Source organism: Misgurnus anguillicaudatus, chromosome 24 (assembly GCF_027580225.2).
Source record: "Misgurnus anguillicaudatus chromosome 24, ASM2758022v2, whole genome shotgun sequence".
Lineage (NCBI taxonomy): Eukaryota > Metazoa > Chordata > Actinopteri > Cypriniformes > Cobitidae > Misgurnus > Misgurnus anguillicaudatus.
In genome coordinates, this window is record NC_073360.2 from 29,421,932 (window position 1) to 29,440,818 (window position 18,887).

Consider the following 18,887-nt stretch of genomic DNA (forward strand, 5'->3'; position numbering starts at 1 on the left):
GAAAAGTGTTTGTAACCAAACCGTTCGTGGACCCCATTTACTTCAATAGTATTCTTTATTCCTACTATGGAAGTGAATCAAGAACAGTTTGGTTAGAAACATTTCTCAAAATATCTTCCTTTGTGTTCATCAGAACAAAAACATTTATGCGGGTTTGTAACAACATGAGAGTAAATGATGACAGAATTTTCATTTTTGGCTGAACTATCCCTTTAAGCTTTCATATTAATATGGCAAAATATAGATATTTCTTATGGTGTATAGATACAAAGGTGAAATAAAAAAAATAAACCCCTGACCATCACATTTATTTTAAGATTTTCATTTCTTTATTTTCAAACTTTATTTTCACAATGTGAACATGTATCATTCTGACCAATATCTCAGTAATGACATGTCCCAAATTGGTGTAAAATTACAGAATGCCAACATTTTTTAAGATGATATGAATTTATTGTTCAGTCAAACGTCACTGGTGTGCACATCATCATACAGAACAATAATAAAACACATCTGATGCTCCCACAGAGAGTCAACAATATAAAGCACACATAAAAAACATGAGATAATGGGGGGAAAGTTTCATATCATACTTGAATCGCTTGATACTTACAACGAACATTCAATTCTGAAAAATAGAAAAGTGATTGTCGTACACAGCCATGGCAGGTGTATTTCAAAACCTGCATCAAAAATAAAAAATATTCAGCACTTCATCTTTCTGATTGCACAAAATCAGCATAACGGTTCTCATAAAACCTCTTGATCGAAAAGTCAAGACCACACTATAAACATAAAGCACATCTGATGCATGCTTAGCGAAGTACACTACACAAAAATATGTTAGTGTGTGTCAGTTGGGATAAAATGTGCAGCCAAAGCATAAGACCAATATAGGAATGTCATTTGAAATTGAAATAAAAAAAATATGAGGCAATGTTCATTAGAATAAAAACGTACAAGTACGTTAACAATAGTTCACGTGCAGGCAGTACCATCTTTTCTAAATGAAAATGTTTTCAGTTATATTAATGTCAGTTATTAAAGGGACACTCCACTTTTCTTTTTAAATATGCCCATTTTCCAGCTCCTCTAGAGCCAAACATTCCAGTCCTTCCGTTCCGGAATCCATCCAGCCGATCTCCGGGTCCGGCGGTACCACTTCCAGCACAGCTCAGCACAATCCACTAAATCCGACCAGACCACCAGCATCGTGCTCAAAAATGAAAAAGATTTTCGATATTTTTCCTATTTAAAACGTGACTCTTCTGTAGTTACATTGTGTACTAAGAGCGATGGTAAATAGTCACCTTGGTAACTTTCAATAGCAGGGGACTATTTTCGGCTGCTGCGTAATATCATTGCGCCTGTTTCAGCCATGTTATGGCAGCAAAGTTCTTGATTATTACGCCAGAATGAGAGTATAGTTCCTAGCCATATCTGCATAGAAAATCACAACTTTTAATTTTCTGTCGGTCTTCTGTCGGACACGATGTAACTACAGAAGAGTCAAGTTTTAAATAAGAAAAATAACTCTTTGGTTATTTTTGAGCACGATGCCAATGGTCCAATCAGATTCAATGGACCACGCCAAGCCATGCCAAAAGTGGCAGCGCCAGACCCAGAGATCAGCCAAATGGATTCCAAAACTGCAAAAATCAAATGTTCAACTCCAGGGGAGCTGGAAAACGAGCCCACTTTCAAAAAAAGTGGAGTGTCCCTTTAAGACTTCATAAGAGTATTTTACACATTTGCATAGGAAATCGCTTGGTGCTTTTTAGGATTAAAATGGTATCTTATGTGTAACGTTTTTGATAAAGCTAATAAAAGCATTAATAGTGCTTTTATTAACTAAAAACACCATCATTTATTATTTACCACTTAAGATGCTCAAAGGCACAAACTATATTTTATAATATAAAAACTCTTTCATTGTATTTGGTCTTTCTCCTTTTCAAGTATTTATACAAAATGTCAAATAATAAATAACACAACTTGCAAATCAAGTTAGAAAACAAAGGTCTTCATCTACATAAACAATAAAACATTACTGATGTACGCTCACAAACTGACGCTTCTGTTGTGTTGCTTGAGAAACTCCTCTGAAATGTCGACGCTTTTGTGTCTCGCCCGCCCCTCACCTCTCTCCAACCCGTCTCTTTCACCCTCTTCACCTGAATAACTAACATCACTGCTAAGTTGACCCACGTGTTCAACCGAGTCGCACTTTTCAAGATCCGAGTTGACGGTCTGCAAGCTGACGATGGAAAGAGAGTCCGAACCAGATCTCTGTACCTCAGCTCTTCCCATGTCTCCCCACCTGGAGGTATTATGTGTCTCCACCCATTCCACAGCATTAGCCACGCCTTCTTTCCCATCCAGCAAATCATTTGGACTGGGGTGGTCTCCACAGGCTCCGCCTTCAGTACCTGTGCTGTTTATTGTCTCTGCCCCTACAGGAGGACTCCGCCCACCGCATGCTTTGATTGGTTCATCCTTTGGTTGGTCCTGCACCCTCTGGGCATGAATCTCCTCGCTTATTTTTTCCAGGTGCCGCAAGGTGTTGGAATAGTTTATCTTGGCTTTGGAAATCTGTTCCTCTAGCTCTAAAATCTTTGACTTGTGCTCCTGCAAAAATAGCAACTAAATAGCAACTAAAGGCAGTTTTTGGGTTATAAAAGGAAAACATCACCTTTTTCAATATTTGACTATGTTCCCACCCCAACCTAGATGAATTAATACATACCTATCTTTTATCAATGCGTGCACTTTTAATCTTTCTACAGTGCGTCATGAATGTGTTAGCATTTAGCCTAGCCCCATTCATTCCTATGGCTCCAAACAAAAGTTTTATTTTGTGCCACCATACTTACTCGTTTAACTACATGGAACATGGAAGTGTTTGGTGGCTTCTAAATTCATCTCTGTTTGGATCCTAAGGAATGAATGGGGCTAGGCTAAATGCCAACACATTCATGACGCGCCGCACAAAGACCAAAAGTGCACGCATCGAATAAAGATAGGCATGTATTAATACATCCAAGCCGAGGTAAGAACATAGTAAAATATTGATTGTTGTCCTTTAAACCTTATTTGGTTGTCACATTTTTTTTTTATTCTAAACCAATATGATGTTTATTTCTGTGGATGCAGCCTTATATGAGGGTTTATTGTAACTATGGCCATCAAGCCCTAAATAAAACCCTAGAATGATAATCAACCTTGCCAATATTACTTGACAGCATCTGAAAATGTCCTTTTGCCTTCCACAAAAGTAAAAACATCACAGAGGTTTGGAATAATGTGCAAATGAGTAAAAAAAAGTTTATTTAGAGTTGGCCTCTTTACATCAATCTTTTTTCCACACTATTGTAACAAAATCTCAAATAAAACCAACCTCCAGCATTTCGTCAAACTGGTTCTTGAGCTCAAAATAAGGCTTGGACTTCGCAATGGTTCTCTTGAGTGACTTCTGCAGCTCCTGCACATGAGCCTCTGCCTCCTGACACAGCTGAGTGACCCGCATGTGCTCGCGTTCGCTTTTAACACGCTCGTCCTCTGCCTCGTTCACCTAGACGCCATAAAAGTTGAATATTAATCTTGGACACCTAAACCTAGGTATTCGTGGTTATAGAGACATTTTTTGCTGTGTGAAAGGGGTGTAATGCAATGCTCAGTAGAGTACCATTACGTACCAGAGAGCTCAAAGAAGGTGAAATACCTTTGATGTGGCATTATTCAGCATCTCTTGCCAGGCTGGATCCAGTGTTTTAACAGTGGTGAGGCCCTGTTCAGCCACGTGGACCATATCCCGAGCAGCCACATGCAAAGAGACGGCTCTCTCAAATCTGAGCGCGGCTTTTTGGGTCTCCTGCTGGGCCTGAAAGGATTACATCCAATCACAAGATACTGTTTTAGTTTAGTAGGTGTTTGGTGCACTTAATTTGACAAAAATATGACATCTGTTTTATTAGATTATAATCTATTTATAAGGACAAGAAAATTGGCAATAATACCATATATTCTATTATATATACACATTACTTTACATTTAATCATTTCCAAGATTTTCATTTTTTTTTTGTCTTTTTGTAAAGCTGCTTTGAATCAATGAAACAAAAAACGCTTTACTTAAAGGATTAGTCCATTTTCTTAAAAGAAAAATCCAGATAATTTACTCACCACCATGTCATCCAAAATGTTGATGTCTTTCTTTGTTCAGTCGAGAAGAAATTATGTTTTTTGAGGAAAACATTGCAGGATTTTTCTCATTTTAATGGACTTTAATAGACACCAACAATTAACACTTAACTCAACACGTATAAGGACTATAAACAATCCCAAACGAGGCATTATTTGACAATAAAAATAACAAATATACACTTTTAAACTACAACTTCTCGTCTAGATCCGGTCGTGATGCGCTAGCGTGACCCGACGCAATACGTCATGACGTCAAGAGGTCACAGAGGACGAACGCGAAACTCCGCTCCAGTCTTTACAAGTCTTGAGAAAAAGGGCCGTTCCTACGTTGTTGTATGTCAACCGATACTAATTAATGTCTTTGTGTCAGTTTATTGTTTACAATGGTCCGCAAATGTGCGTTTTATATATGTAACACGTGACCTCCCTACGTCACTACGCATTTACGTTAGGTCGCGCTGGACCGGATCTAGACGAGAAGTTGTGGTTTAAAAGTGTATATTTGTTATTTTTCTTGTCAAAAATGACAATCGTTTTGCTAGATAAGACCCTTATGCCTCGTTTGAGATTGTTCAGAGTCCTTTGAAACTCCGTTGAAAAAAACTGTTAAGTGTTGAGTTAAGTATTAATTGTTGGTGTCTATTATAGTCCATTAAAATGAGAAAAATCCTGCAATGTTTTCCTCAAAAAAACTATTTCTTCTCAACTGAACAAAGAAAGAAATCAACATTTTGGATGACATGGTGGTGAGTAAATTATCTGGATTTTTCTTTTAAGAAAATGGAATATTCCTTTAAGAGACACAATAATTAAAAAGATGAAGGTTGTAAAGACACTGGATCTCATTCACTAAGCATGCATACTCACAAATTTGTGTGCAATGCTTTTACAAACAAATCATGATTCAACATAAACTTTTGAACCAAATTTCTTCTAAATATATGAAAAAAATTCAAGAACAAATAATACCACAAGTACGCAATAATCACATATGCTATTAATTAAATACTAGGCTAATTATAATGTAATGCATATAATAATGTTTATATATATATTATAATATTTTATATTATAATATGTATATAATAATAATAATAATAATAATATATTCGCATACATCACGCGTGACCTTTTGACATGCTTACGCATTACGTTAGGCCCCACTGGCACATCACACGGCTGGTGCAAGACAAGAAGTTGTGGTTTAAAAGTGCATATTTTTATTTTTATTGGCAAAAAAATTACAATCATTTTGCTAGATAAGACCCTTATGACTGGTTTGAGATCGTTTAGAGCCCTTTGAAGCTGCATTGAAACTGCGATTTTAAACTGTAAACTATTAAAGTTCAATAAATTCTATTAAATTGAGAAAAATTCTCGAATGTTTTATTTAAAAAAAAAAAAATTATTTTCAACTGAACAAAAAAAAAAGATATCAACATTTTGGATGACATGGGGGTGAGTAAATTATCTGAATTTTTTAAAGAAAGGTAATGGTAATGTAAACTAAACGTAATGTAATGAAAAGTCCAAACGTCAATAACTCAATCTATGACTCCTGTCAGTTTTATTTTCTATACCGATGCGTGTCTCCGGTGAAGTCATATTAAGTCTTCGTTATTGCATCTCATGTAATTCTTTTAACCAATACCCGTGAATACACAAGACATCTGGCATCCTCCACCGACAGCCAAACCTCTCAAATCCAAAATTCGAAGCAAAACAGAACTTTATTGATTATAAATACATGACCATGGATTTCTTTTCTAGCTATTTTGCTTCAGTGTCAAACTGCTCTAAAACTGCTCTGGGCGTGTATTATGCAAATTGCCAACCTTGTGCAAGAACACTCCAAATTCACAAATGTAAGAACTAGCAGAGGAACAAATTCATGTTTGACGCACCTTTGTGAATTAGGTGAAAAGTTTTCGTAAGAAGTTCAAATGTGTGTATGAATACGAAAAACGTACGTAATGAGACCTAATAAGATTTTACACTTGATACAAGTTAACCTCCTAAGACCCGAGCTTTGGTTTGTCTTTTTTCAGATTTCTTCCAGCTATTTTGGGGTTAGGAAGAACCAATAAATAAAATAACCAAATATTTTTCATTGAACATGAAGCAGTGTAATTGTCCACGTTTGTGTACAACAGGTTCCAGATAGACAGAATTAAGTTTTATGATACAAACAACAAAAATGGTGATGTCCACGTATGTGGACACACCAGGGGTCTCATTTATAAAACTGTGCATAGGATTCTTACTAAAAGTCTATGTACGCACAAAAGCCAAAAATGGCACATGCCAAAAAAACATTAAAGGTCACGTTCTTCCTGATACCATTTTTTAAACCCTAGTTAGTGTGTAATGTTGCTATAATAGCATAAATAATACCTGTAAAATGATAAAGCTCAAAGTTCACTGCCAGGCAATATATTTTCTTCAATAGAATTCCTCTTTAAAAGCCTACAACGAACGGCCGGTTTGGACTACAGCCCTCTATTTCCTGCTTTAATGACGTCAGTAAAACAGTTTGTTGACTAAACTCCTCCCACATGAATACGTCAGTCACCAGCTTTGGCTCAAACGGCTCTGCTAAGCTAAGCTGCTATCGAATCACAGCACACTAAACAAACTACACAATCAGATCTCGTAACATATTTCTAAAGGAGGGACCTAACATAACAAGGAAGACATCAGCCTGTTTTGAGGACAGTGAAAACAGCGCTATACAGATAAGTAAATTGTGTGAAAAATACCGCTTTTTTTACACGTGAAACATGAACACATGTTATATTGCCCACTATAAACACAATCAAAGCTTCAAAATCACTGACAGAACGGGAGCTTTAAGACTTATAAAACTTATATAAATTACAGGTCACCTGCAAGTGTGCGTACATGAATCATCCTCAGGTCCCACCCTGCAACCCCACTCTCCAGTCAAATTAGGTTTTTTTATAGATCACAACCTTTGCGTGTTTTGTGCGTACGCACGCTTTATAAATGAGGTCTTTGGAGGTTAAGATGCAAAAAGAATTATCACTAACAATGACATCAACAGAGAGATGTCATTGTGACAGATGATGGTTGCTTCCCTACCTCTTTTGCTTTTTTCCGTGCTTCATAGTAAGGCCGGGCCTTCTCGATACAGGACCCTAGTTCAGAACTCTTCGCTTTGATTTTAAGCACAGATTCATTCATTATCCTTCTGTGGCTGGATCGGACCTCCTAACCAACAACAACAAACACATGTAGCTTCGTGACAGCTTAATAACAAAAATTATCATTAAAGGGACACTCCACTTTTTTGGAAAATAGGCACATTTTCCAGCTCCTCTAGTTAAACATTTTATTTTTATAGTTTTTTTATCATTACGCAGCATCGGAAAATAGCCCCCTTGGTAACTTTCAACAGCAGGGGACTATTTTTGGGCACTGCATAATATCATTGCGCCTCCTGCAGTGATGGTACATTAGCAAATTCCTAGATTATTACGCTGGAATGAAAGTATAGTTCCTAGTCATATCTGACTAGAAAATCGCAACTTTTAATTTTCCGTCGGTCTTAGTACACGATGTAACTATAGAAGAGTCAAATTGTAAATAGGAAAAATATCCAAACTCTTTGTTTTTTTTAACGTGATGCTAATGGTCCAATCAGAATCAATGGATTATGCTAAGCTATGCTAAGAGTGGTACCGCCAGACCCGGAGATCAGCTGAATGGATTCCAAAACTGTAAAAATCGAAATATTTAACTCTAGTGGAGCTGGAAAATTAGCCTATTTCTTTTAAAAAGTGGAGTGTCCCTTTAAAGATGACAAATCATGTCTTTCTTTTTTCTATCATGCAGGGAACTCAGTCATGACATAGCCTCCTGCCATCACATTGCTTTCCATTTTGTAATTTCACTTACTTGCAGCTCCAGTTCCAGCTTATTGATCTCAACACTGGCCTCATTTAGATGCTCAAGTTCCTCCTAGATCCAAAAAACAGGAGGGTGGGAGTTGCCTAAGGGTTACTATGTTGTGAATGTGTATATATTGTATATCAAACTTGTAAGAATGGTAAGAATGTGCAGAGCAGTAATCTAAGGAAATCCTAAAGATGAGTATTTATATATTTACTTGCATTTATATTGCTGCCTTACATTTAACATCAGTTTACTGTTGATTAACTTTATTACAGTACAAACTAGTTGTCTGATTTAGGACGAAAAGTGCTTAGTAAAATATAACCCTTTGAACTGATCAGATTTATATTTTAACTATTTTAATAATTTAATATGCAAATGATAAACTGTGATGCCTGTCAGATAACCTGAATTCTGGGATCTAATTCCTCTTCAGTCAGTTCTCCATTGACCCTTCTTTCCTCGTGACAGTTTAAGTTTTTGTTCTCCAATTCAGTTTCTTCAGTTTTTTCCGATTCCCCATCAGCTTCTCGGCCATTATCAGTCACCGCTACACGATCATCTACTGTCTTCTCCTCCGCTAAATGTCCTCCAGATCCCGCAAGACTTTCAGGCAAACGCGTTGGATCCATTCACAGGCCTCTTTTGATATTCAAGATAAATAGCCGGAGATAAACGAAACGATAAACGGACAGTTCCCAAACTAAACCGAATAACGGAACACTTGCGTCTTTTTAAGCGCGTTTCGCCTCATTGGTGCCCACGAGAGTTAGCTTGCTAAGTAAATGACTTGACTATAAAACTGAATTATGAGCTTATCAATTCACCGAATAGTAAATAATTGTTAAATAAGACTTCATGTTAAACTATTTATCATTTAGTCGCAAACAGTTCATAGATTTGCCCATGTTTATCCCAGTCGCTCTCCATTCGCCATTCAATACTCATTCGAAATGCTTGCGTGAGGTAAATAGAAAACGCGATACGAGAGCTTTTTGAACCGTCTGAGCTACTGTAGCTTGACGTTATGTAATATGCAAATATGTACGCATTTGCGTACAGAGCGTAGGAGAAATGCTTAGTTAGCATATCGTTGGCTGCTTTTTATAAACGATTTCCTTCCTCATTTGTACGTCTGCTAAATAAATAAAAATATGATATAAAAATGCAAACATGATACTAAATGTAAATACCGTGTTTATGTTTCTAGAAAGAGAAAGAGACGTATTGTTAAGTTTAACAAAGATTTTATTTCCTCTCAGAAAAATTCAAATATTTCAAATCACAAAGCTATTCACCATACACACAATTTAATAAGGACAACAAAAAATCTTACATTTAAAGGCACTTGGAGAAGTATTTACAGTTTGAAAAAATAAGTGTTACTTTCTTAACATATAATTTACTTTCATTTAATGTTCCTGGACAGGCTGTACTTGGTCAGTGTAAGATTTGTTTATATTTTCAGTTTAAGATGTCAGTTCTATTAGAATTTTTATATAAAGAAATAATGAAACCTGAGATAGAAAGTCTGAGAGATAAATCTTTTATCTTTGGTATCATATTAGCACTGGACAATGACATTTTAAGACATTTACAACAGTATGCAGTAATTTCACAGTTGTAAAATGAACCATAGTAACTCTTAAAGAAAGGCTGTAACATACAAGTGCACCAAATATAACTTTAATGTGCTTTGCACCTTTAAAAAAAAAGATGTTTTGTGAGGAAGGCACACCCCACTTCAACTCCAGCTTGGATCATACTGACTCCAACCAGCAGGTGGTGCCAAATAGACCCTCTTTCCACGTGAAAGGAAACTAACTACACCTCTGTACCCTGCTCGAGGGACTCCTGACTTTAGGTCATCCATAATGCCGAGATTACGGGCCAATGTTTTAAAACTGTCAGCACTGGAATACTGCAGTCTGAAAGGTCCAGGTCCAGACAGTTTACCACCCTTCAGATCCTCCATAGTCACCACTTCAGCACTGTATACTTCCTTATCAAAGGTCTTATCATATGTCTCTTTATCCAAATAGGACAGGTCTAGTGTTGTAAAAGGCACAAATTCGGTATTGAGCTTAATAAAGCGGAGGTACTTGTCGAAAAACTGACCCAAACTCACACCCTTGCGGCCGAACGTTATAGTTCTGGATATTTCTGGTCTAATGCAGGACCTGTCTTTGCGTTGATCGGGGTGACGCATCCAGTCATCCCAAAATGAGGCTGGCCATTTTGGCTCGAGCTCCATCCAGAGGTCCTTTGTGAGCATCCAGCCCAGGCCTGGGAAAAAATCTGTCCTGTACAACAAGCTTGCTTTACCGGGATCAACATACCCATCCCTGCCATTGTCATTCCAGGCAGATACGCACCACAAAGTTGGGTCCGATTTTAAGATTGGATGAAGTGCCCTGAAGTACTCAAAGAAATCAGGAGCCACCTGATAAAACAGAAAATCAAGCACATTTTAAGTTTCACCTTTAAAAAGCAATGCAAGTATGTTTTTAAAGAAACAGCACTCCCAAATTAATAGAAGAAACAAAATTTGCATTACAGCTACCTCTATGTCATCCTCCACGATGACAACAGACGTGTAGGAGAACGTGTTGAAAACTTGATTCAGTGCCCAACGGTAATGTCTTGAGATTTTGTAGTAGCCCTGGAACTTCTTATGTTGCGCAGGTACGGCGATTTCTGAAAGATCGGGCTGTTTAATGTGGGTCAGTTGACTGCCGTACGAGGCGATCACATTGGCTGTTTCCGCATGCCCGCAGTCCTGGCTCACTATGATCGGGTGAAGCTCGGCGGATGGGCGTTGCTCAATGAGTTTATCAAGGCAGCGTTTTACTGTCACACGATCACAGGCAATGACTAAAATCGGGATGACCACGGGTGCTGCAGGTTCTGCTATTGATTTTTTCTCAGCGGCAGGTTCATTGTCCTTGTTGTTTTCCCAAACTGACCTATGGCTCTTGATCTGCATTAAGATTTTCTTCTGCGATTTAAGTTCAGTCTCAAACTCATTAGCTACACGCATCACCTCATTGATAATATTTCCTATTTCGCCTTGTCCTTGGTCACCTGCTTTACCAGGTTCAGCCTTGCTGTCAAGCTGACCGAGCGGACGACCCATAAGGACGTAGATAAGAATGACATTCCAAGCTACGAATATAAAACCACCGCAAATGATGAAGGAACTTCTCTTGCGGAGCATGGCCATTGACCTGAGGTGCAATGATACAGGGGATTCAGGAAAGCAGAAGTGGATGATAATACAGACAGGGCATTGAGAACATGAAGAACTAGTTTTGTGGATATCGAAAAAAAATCACATGCTTTGCATGATTGTTATCTAATAAGTAAATAAAACTTTACATTAAAGAGACGGTAGGTGAAAATAAAACATGTTCCAGGTTTTAGGTTTATGATATTTGAATTGTAGTCCAAAGTGCCAGGGTGACCATCGGCAGGTCCTGTAAAATAAACAAGATCAAAGGATATTAAGCAAAGAATAAAGTCACATAACATTTATAAGAGTATTATGGCATTTTATTATTATTAAAGTATTGAAAATCACTGATGTTAGTAAGATAATCCATGCATTGGTTTAGTTGACTTTGGGGTGGTTTCCCGGACAGGGAATATTAGTTTAATTATAGTTTAATTAGGAAATATAACTAGTTTGAACAAACATGCCTTACTAAAAACATTACTTGTGTGCATTTTGAGGCAAAACAAAGGGCACTGGTGTATTTTAAGATAAGTCAGTGCAAGTTGTTTTCAGTTTGGACAACTCTTACATTTATTTTAGTCTAGGACTATGGAAGTCAATGGGGCTTCTGATCGGTAAATTATTTATAATAAATTAGGTAATTTACTAGTTATTTATTATGCTTGTTATCAGAAATAACCTACTTTAGAGGGACTTAGTTGTTATTGATTCTTGGGCCACAAAAGCCATTTGTTTATGTTGTTGCCACTGTCTTTATTGTAAATTATTTTTAAAAAATGTCAAATTCTGAATTAGGGATGCATATCAATTAATCGCGATCAATCCACAGCAGAACAAAAGTCTCTGTCCACATCACACATGTGCGCGCACCGTGCACACCAACTCTGCACAGTTAAATGCACACACATGCATGTATATATTTAAGCAATGTTTACATGTGTATATACATTTGTATATTTATGTATAATTTATATTATATATATAAATATAAATACTTAATATATAAATATATTTTTTTATTAAAATTATACATGCATGTGTGCATATGTATATATACATAATTATTATACACAGTTCACACACATATATGATGTAAACAAAAACTTTTATTCTGCCACAGATCAATCGCGATTAATTGATATGCATCCCCATTCTGAATACTTACTATACATGTAGTCTTTATAACAAATTACATCCAGAAATCACTTTTCAATTAAATTTTAACCTACAGTTTTCGTGTTTAAAAGTTAAGGTCCATTTTGTTTGACAACCAAGCTTTACAATTAAAAGAGTTGAAAAGGATTAGTAAAGTATATCATGTAACGTTATACAATGCAAGTATTAGTAAAACATATTGTGTATAGTAAAGTATACTGGTATACAACTTTTAAATAGAAATCACGTTCACAATTTTATTTTGTAATATTTCATTTTGCTTTCAGTTAATTTGGCATTTACATTTGTATACATTTGTTACAACTAGAAGTCTCTGTAAGTTACCTAACCACAGTGTGTTTCCTACGTTGCTGTTTGCATAATGTTTATCTAACCTTAACTACTTTATTAACTTTAAAGTTTTTCTTTAAAACAAACAACGTTTAAATTAATCTTAAATACACATGAATTTAAACATCAGTCATTAGATCGATGTAATGTGATAAATGTCTTAACTCTTAACATAACAATATGAATATGTTGTTCAGGCAAAAAAGTGCCCCTTGTTTTATTATAACTCGTGGAAATGCAATGACTAGTCACGACTCACGACCGATCGATATTCTCACCTGTAGCCCATTCAGCCTCCCCTCCACCACCAATAGCCCAAAAGCTGAAAAACCAGTTTACTTATTTCCACGAAACCAGCACGACTATGATGAAACACGACAACATATCTGACTTACATGAGTCAACACGCGCTCATATGCTGGCATGTTGAACGTCTTCTTCACTCATTTCTCTACTTCTCACTCACTTATACTCATACTTCGGTAGCTTTAAGAATTCTGCACCGTTTCAAATATCCCAGGTCCTTTATTTGGATCTGAAATGGTCTAGACGTTAAATAACCTATAATTTTAAGAGCTACAAACTTCCTGACTCTCGAGCGTACCGTCCAAGCTTCGCTCAAGAATGTAACAGCGCTTGACTTCCGGGTGGCGTGGCGTCATGTTTAGAAAGCTCCGCCCCCTCAAGTCTCGCATGAGAACATCTGCTTTACTTTTAAGTAGCTGTATGTAGGTTTTCGACTGTACTAAGTTAAAAAACGTAGATGTTTGGCATCACGGATCTTTTGGGATCTTATTTCAACACACATTCTTGCAAAAAAATATCCTTATAGACATAATTTGAAAAGTGAGCTTACAGTATTTGGGTAACGAATGATGGTATCTAGGGTTCCCACAGTCATAATATCTGACTAATATTATAGTTAAAAGTCTTGGAAATGTCAATAGGAAAAATTCATTTATATAACCTGACTCTATGCTGTGTGTGAGGATGATATTTTATTGCCAATGTACAGCTTTTTGAAAACTATGCATAAAGTCAGGCACTTTTAACTTGTATGACCCTTTTATTCTGTTAAATACATGTTGGTTACCTGATTACAGTATAAGGTCAGCGTTTTGCATATGTACTTTGAAATAATATATTTCTTAATATATTTACATATAATATTATTCCTAAGGCAAATACAACAATACAGTACACTAAGCATATAAAAGCTCTACCATACATCCACAGAGCTCAGTCATACAGTTGGCTACAACACACAGCACAAGCCAGGACATATTGTGCGGCTACACTGGCATTACAAACATCAACATATAAGCCAATCAAAATAAATCTAGCTATCTGTTTTTAGGAAGTCTGGAGGTGCATTTGTGAAGTGCATGTCATCCAAAGAATCTGCAGAAGATTCATTTCTCAGTTTCAGACGCTTCTCCCTGCAGAGTCTGAGATTCAGCCTCCGTATGATCTTCAGTGGTATATTCGAAACCTCCACTCCGCTTATTGCACTACATAAAGATAATAAATGATTAATGTCAATGTTATTAACAGGGTATACGCATTTTGAAAACAGCAACAGTGATTTGTATATATAGGCAGTATGTGCTGTCTTTTAAAATATAATATTCTTCTGATATCTTTAAAGGAAAACATCACAGTTTTCAAACATTTTACCATGTTCTTACCTCAACCCAGACGAATGAATACATACCCATCCTCTTTCAATGCGTGCACTTAATCTTTGTACAGCGCATTGTGACTGTGTTAGCATTTAGCCTAGCCAAATTCATTCCTTAGGATCCAAACAGGGATGAATTTAGAAGCCACAAAACATTTCCATGTCTTCCCCATTCAAAGACCGTTACATGAGTATTACACAAATAAGTATGGTGGCACAAAATAAAATGTAAAAAAAAGTGATTTTTTAAGCAGTAATATTGACGAAGTTTGAGGGGTGAGTAGTCAGGAGTGATGATGTTACTGATGATGAAACTACGTGCTCTTCTGCCATAATATAGTTCTCATTTTATATCTGCATAAAAAAAACACATTTTATTTTGTGCCACAATACCTACTCGTACGGAAGTCGAGAGAGGACATGCACCATCACCATTTTTGCTTGCTTGTTTTCTCGTGATCACGACTTAATTTCTCGTGATGTCGAAAGTTCACGTGTACTTGATAGAACGTGTTATTTTGTTTGTAAACAGCAAAAGCATATTATTTTCTAAATTAGAATGGATGAACAAATTTTACTTGAATCAGATTTGTCAATATTTAAAATTTTACACGTTTCTACTTTTAAAGGTGCTCTAAGCGAATTCACGCGTTTTAGACCATAAAACATTTTTTGTTACATACAGCAATCATCTCCTCACTATCTGCTTGCTGCCTGTCCGCTGATCAAACTGTAAAAAACACGATCTCTGTAGACGGCCTAGGCTCCACAAACTGCAATAAATACAAAGTGGCCAAACCTACCACCAGAAATGATAACAAAGTGTTCCAGCCAATAAACGACGAGAAGGATTTGGGGGTGGGGGTTGGGCACGTTCATGAAAGCACGTAAGGGGGAGGAGTTAGCTACGCTCCGTTTGTTTGAAAAATGTTCAAACATCAACAAAACGTGACGTCACACAGATTCGCTTAGAGCGCCTTTAACAGCACTTAAAAGGAATGACTGAAAGTCAACAAACAGTCACAAAACCAACGTGTTTATGTGGTCATCAGCTATAATGCACAGTTTTTAGATTTTTGATATTTATTTAAATAAACTGTTAAATACTTTTGAAGATAAAAACGTGTACAGTATTACTTTAGAGATGGTCCCTAAATTCACGAACATGAACCAACTTTATTTATTTATTAAGCCTATCGGCTACACATTAGCTACACGTGTGGTAACAGCGAAGACCCCAACTTATGCATGAGCAGTCCACTTCAAAATACACTAAATATTATGGACAGGAAATTACATTATGACATTTGGATTATCATGTCAGAATAACGAGAAAACAACTTTTGTTCTCTCGAGATCATGAGAAAATTAAATTGTGATCGCGAGAAAACAACTTTTGTTATCTCGAGATAGCGAGAAATTAAGTCATGATCATGAGAATACAACTTTTGTTATCTCGAGATCGCGAGAAAACAAGCAAGCAAAAATAATAATAGTGCATGTCCTCTCTCGATTTTCGTATACTTGTGTAACTTCTCATGTAACAGTCCTTAAATAGGGAAAACATGGAGGCGTTTTTGTTAGCCTCCAAATTCATCCCTGCCTGGCTCCCAAGGGATGAATGGGGCCAGGCCAAATGCCAACACACTCACCAACGCGCCGCACAAAGATCAACTGCACGCACCGAAAAAAGATAGGCATGTATCAATCCGTCCAAACCGAGGTAAGAACATTGTAAAATACCGAAAAACGGTGGTGTTTTCCTTTAAGAACCTTGACATCTGTAATATTGAGTGCAGAGTAAGGTCATGTCAAAGATTGAGTGAAATCAAACTTTAATGCTCCTAATCTCATAATTAGATTATGAGATTCACAGACAGGGTCCCATCTATCTGTTAGTATGGATTAGGGATATCTTGAAAGAAATTGATTAAGTTAAAACTGACCTGAAAGCACAAAATGTAAGAATAATACAGATAAATGTTTATGCAACAGGGTCAGTGACGTGTGCCCTACCAAATAGTATAAATGCTATATAACTAGGCATATTTTGCAATAACTCTTTTGCAATATTTTTTCTGTATGAGTAACATTGTTCAAATGTAATGATGTGTATAAAACGAACAAGTGAACATTACATTTTGATATATAATTTTGGAAAATGAACTAATCTCTACTAAATAAAATTACGCAAATATTTCTTAACAAACTGAATAGCGCGTGTTAACCCACGAAACACTGGCAAATGGCTTACTTTTACTTTAAAATGTTAATGTTTAAAGTCTTGACGTAAGCTCTTTAACAACGGTAACAGTTACAACTTACATCCGGATAAATCTGGTTGGTCCTGTCTATTCCCAGTTTAGTCCGCATAATGCCAGACACTGCAGCTGTTAAATACGTCAGTCTCTTCTTTAATATCGACAGTAAAACAATCGGAAATAACGAATCCACTTCATGTTGGTTTAATGTGCTCTTACCGTGAGCACAAACTATACAAATGCAAAAAGTCCTTGGATATTCCGACGTTGCTTTCCCCACATACAAGTTACCCACTCGAAGAACCGTGCTGTTTTTGGATGAAATACTAAATCGCTCAGAATTATACGCAAAACTGTAATAATCCGTCTTCGGTTTCATTTTACGACAGTTCTTGACAGTTGAGTTTTTGACCAGATGATCCTCAGTGTTTCTTACAGCAGATCGTCTTTTAAATTGCGTCGAAACAGACCAGACTCCTTGAATCTCGTCAATCTCCCTGTTAAATATAAAACCCAAGAGAGCACGAAATAACGATCGGTTTGAAGATTTCATCCCGAGCCCGTAGACCGATGCAGCAGGCCGCTTCTGGTTCGCCCCCTTTCGGGCGAGTATGTTGCCCTGACACCGGAGAACCGCGGAGAGGGCTGAGGCGGACGGTGTTGAAGCCATCGGGACTCAATCAACTGCAGCTCCCAAGACTTAACGAGATCTATATATTGGTCAGGTTAAGTGGGGGGTCCAAGAGACCCATGAAGTTCCAAAAGGCTCGGATTCGACCCACGGTGATCGGAGTATTTGAGGGGTGTTGTGCGCTCGTGCACTTCACATGAGAGGCTCGTGTACATACCATTTAAAGAAGGCACTCACCCACATTAAAAATATAGGCTACTCTAGCAGATATACAGAATAGATAACTGTGTTGTATAAATAGTGTGTTGTAATAAAAATCCTGCTGAAATAAAAAAAAACTAAAACCATGACAAAACATTTAAATAGCTTTATTGCAAATTGAATCAGTTTAAATGGAAACTGTAATGTGGGTTTTAATAGTAATATGTTGGGTTCTATTGGTGGGATGTTAGGTATTAAAACACCATTAAATCTTACTTGAATAAGACCCAAAACACACTAGATAAAAATTAATCGTTTAAATAGATGATTCATACTGATATGTGTTGAAAACAATAAAATGTGCATTGCGCTTTTATAATTTGTAAATGGGTGATTCTCGCGAAATTAGACTTATGAAGTGTCATGAAACATTTTGATAAAAAAGTAAATGCAAAGTAGTATCAAAATAAAAGCATACAGTTACAATCATCTCTTCACGTACTATTTTGCACATGATTTTTAAATAACATCATACAAACCAATTTTGTTGTTTTTTCCACATTTAAAGGGAACATTTTCATTACCGCAACGTGCCCATGACTGGATTTTGGTTCTTTGACGTGGAAATATTTATAAAAAAAAAGCTTCAGTGCATGTTATACAATAAACATTTACAGTAAAGAAACATGTGGTATTTGGTGATCATTGGTAAGTGTAGAGACAATAATAAGGAATATAAATGTGTCCAAGACCAATTTTCTCATCCTCTGCAACAATTTTCAATCATTGTTTAAGCCCTCAAGGAACTAACATTTTCAAAAAATATTTGTTGGAAGGTACATAAATGACTGTGACACTCAAGATGGCTACCAGGTAAGCAGTTCTTATTTTTTCTCTCCAGATAAAAGTTGAAATTTTGTTTGTCATAGTACCTAGACAACTTTTCAGTTCTCATTACCGAAACATTCGTTTGTAAATGCCTTTATTTAATGTAATATCATGTTGCGGTAATGATAATTTTTGATAATGATAATCTTAAAAATGTAAATAATTCTATAGGAAATATTTTTTTAATTCTCTAAAAATATCTCCAGATAAAAGTTGAAATTTTGTTTGTCATAGTACCTAGACAACTTTTTAGTTCTCATTACCGCAACATGAGTTTGTAAATGCACATATTTAATGTAATATCATGTTGCGGTAATGATAATTTTTGATAATGATAATCTAAAAATGTAAATAATTCTATGGGAA

At 36.4% G+C, this 18,887-nt stretch overlaps 2 protein-coding genes across 7 annotated transcripts; both read right to left on the reverse strand.

The window, feature by feature from the left end:
• Window positions 1-431: 431 nt before the first annotated feature.
• sh3bp5la (SH3-binding domain protein 5-like, a) lies at window positions 432-9,111 on the reverse strand. Its single transcript, XM_055197035.2, has 6 exons — window positions 8,526-9,111; window positions 8,122-8,184; window positions 7,306-7,434; window positions 3,722-3,880; window positions 3,398-3,571; window positions 432-2,628 (listed from the first exon to the last, which is right to left on the reverse strand). Exons 1-6 carry the CDS (start codon window positions 8,748-8,750, stop codon window positions 2,062-2,064), a joined length of 1,317 nt encoding a protein of 438 aa, XP_055053010.1. The 5' UTR covers window positions 8,751-9,111; the 3' UTR covers window positions 432-2,061.
• A 537-nt stretch (window positions 9,112-9,648) lies between these two features.
• Window positions 9,649-17,623, reverse strand: mgat1a (alpha-1,3-mannosyl-glycoprotein 2-beta-N-acetylglucosaminyltransferase a). 6 transcript variants are annotated; one of them, XM_073863212.1, is made up of 6 exons: window positions 16,866-17,623; window positions 13,255-14,370; window positions 13,138-13,181; window positions 11,497-11,594; window positions 10,682-11,345; window positions 9,649-10,561 (listed from the first exon to the last, which is right to left on the reverse strand). In XM_073863212.1, coding segments are annotated over exons 4-6 (1,365 nt in total). In that variant the 5' UTR covers window positions 11,499-11,594; window positions 13,138-13,181; window positions 13,255-14,370; window positions 16,866-17,623; the 3' UTR covers window positions 9,649-9,862. The 6 variants fall into 6 exon arrangements, with proteins under 6 accessions (XP_073719313.1, XP_055053007.2, XP_055053004.2 ...); XM_055197032.2 differs by lacking the exon at window positions 13,138-13,181 and having other exon boundaries at window positions 17,238-17,623; XM_055197029.2 differs by lacking the exon at window positions 13,138-13,181.
• Between the last annotated feature and the right edge of the window lie 1,264 nt (window positions 17,624-18,887).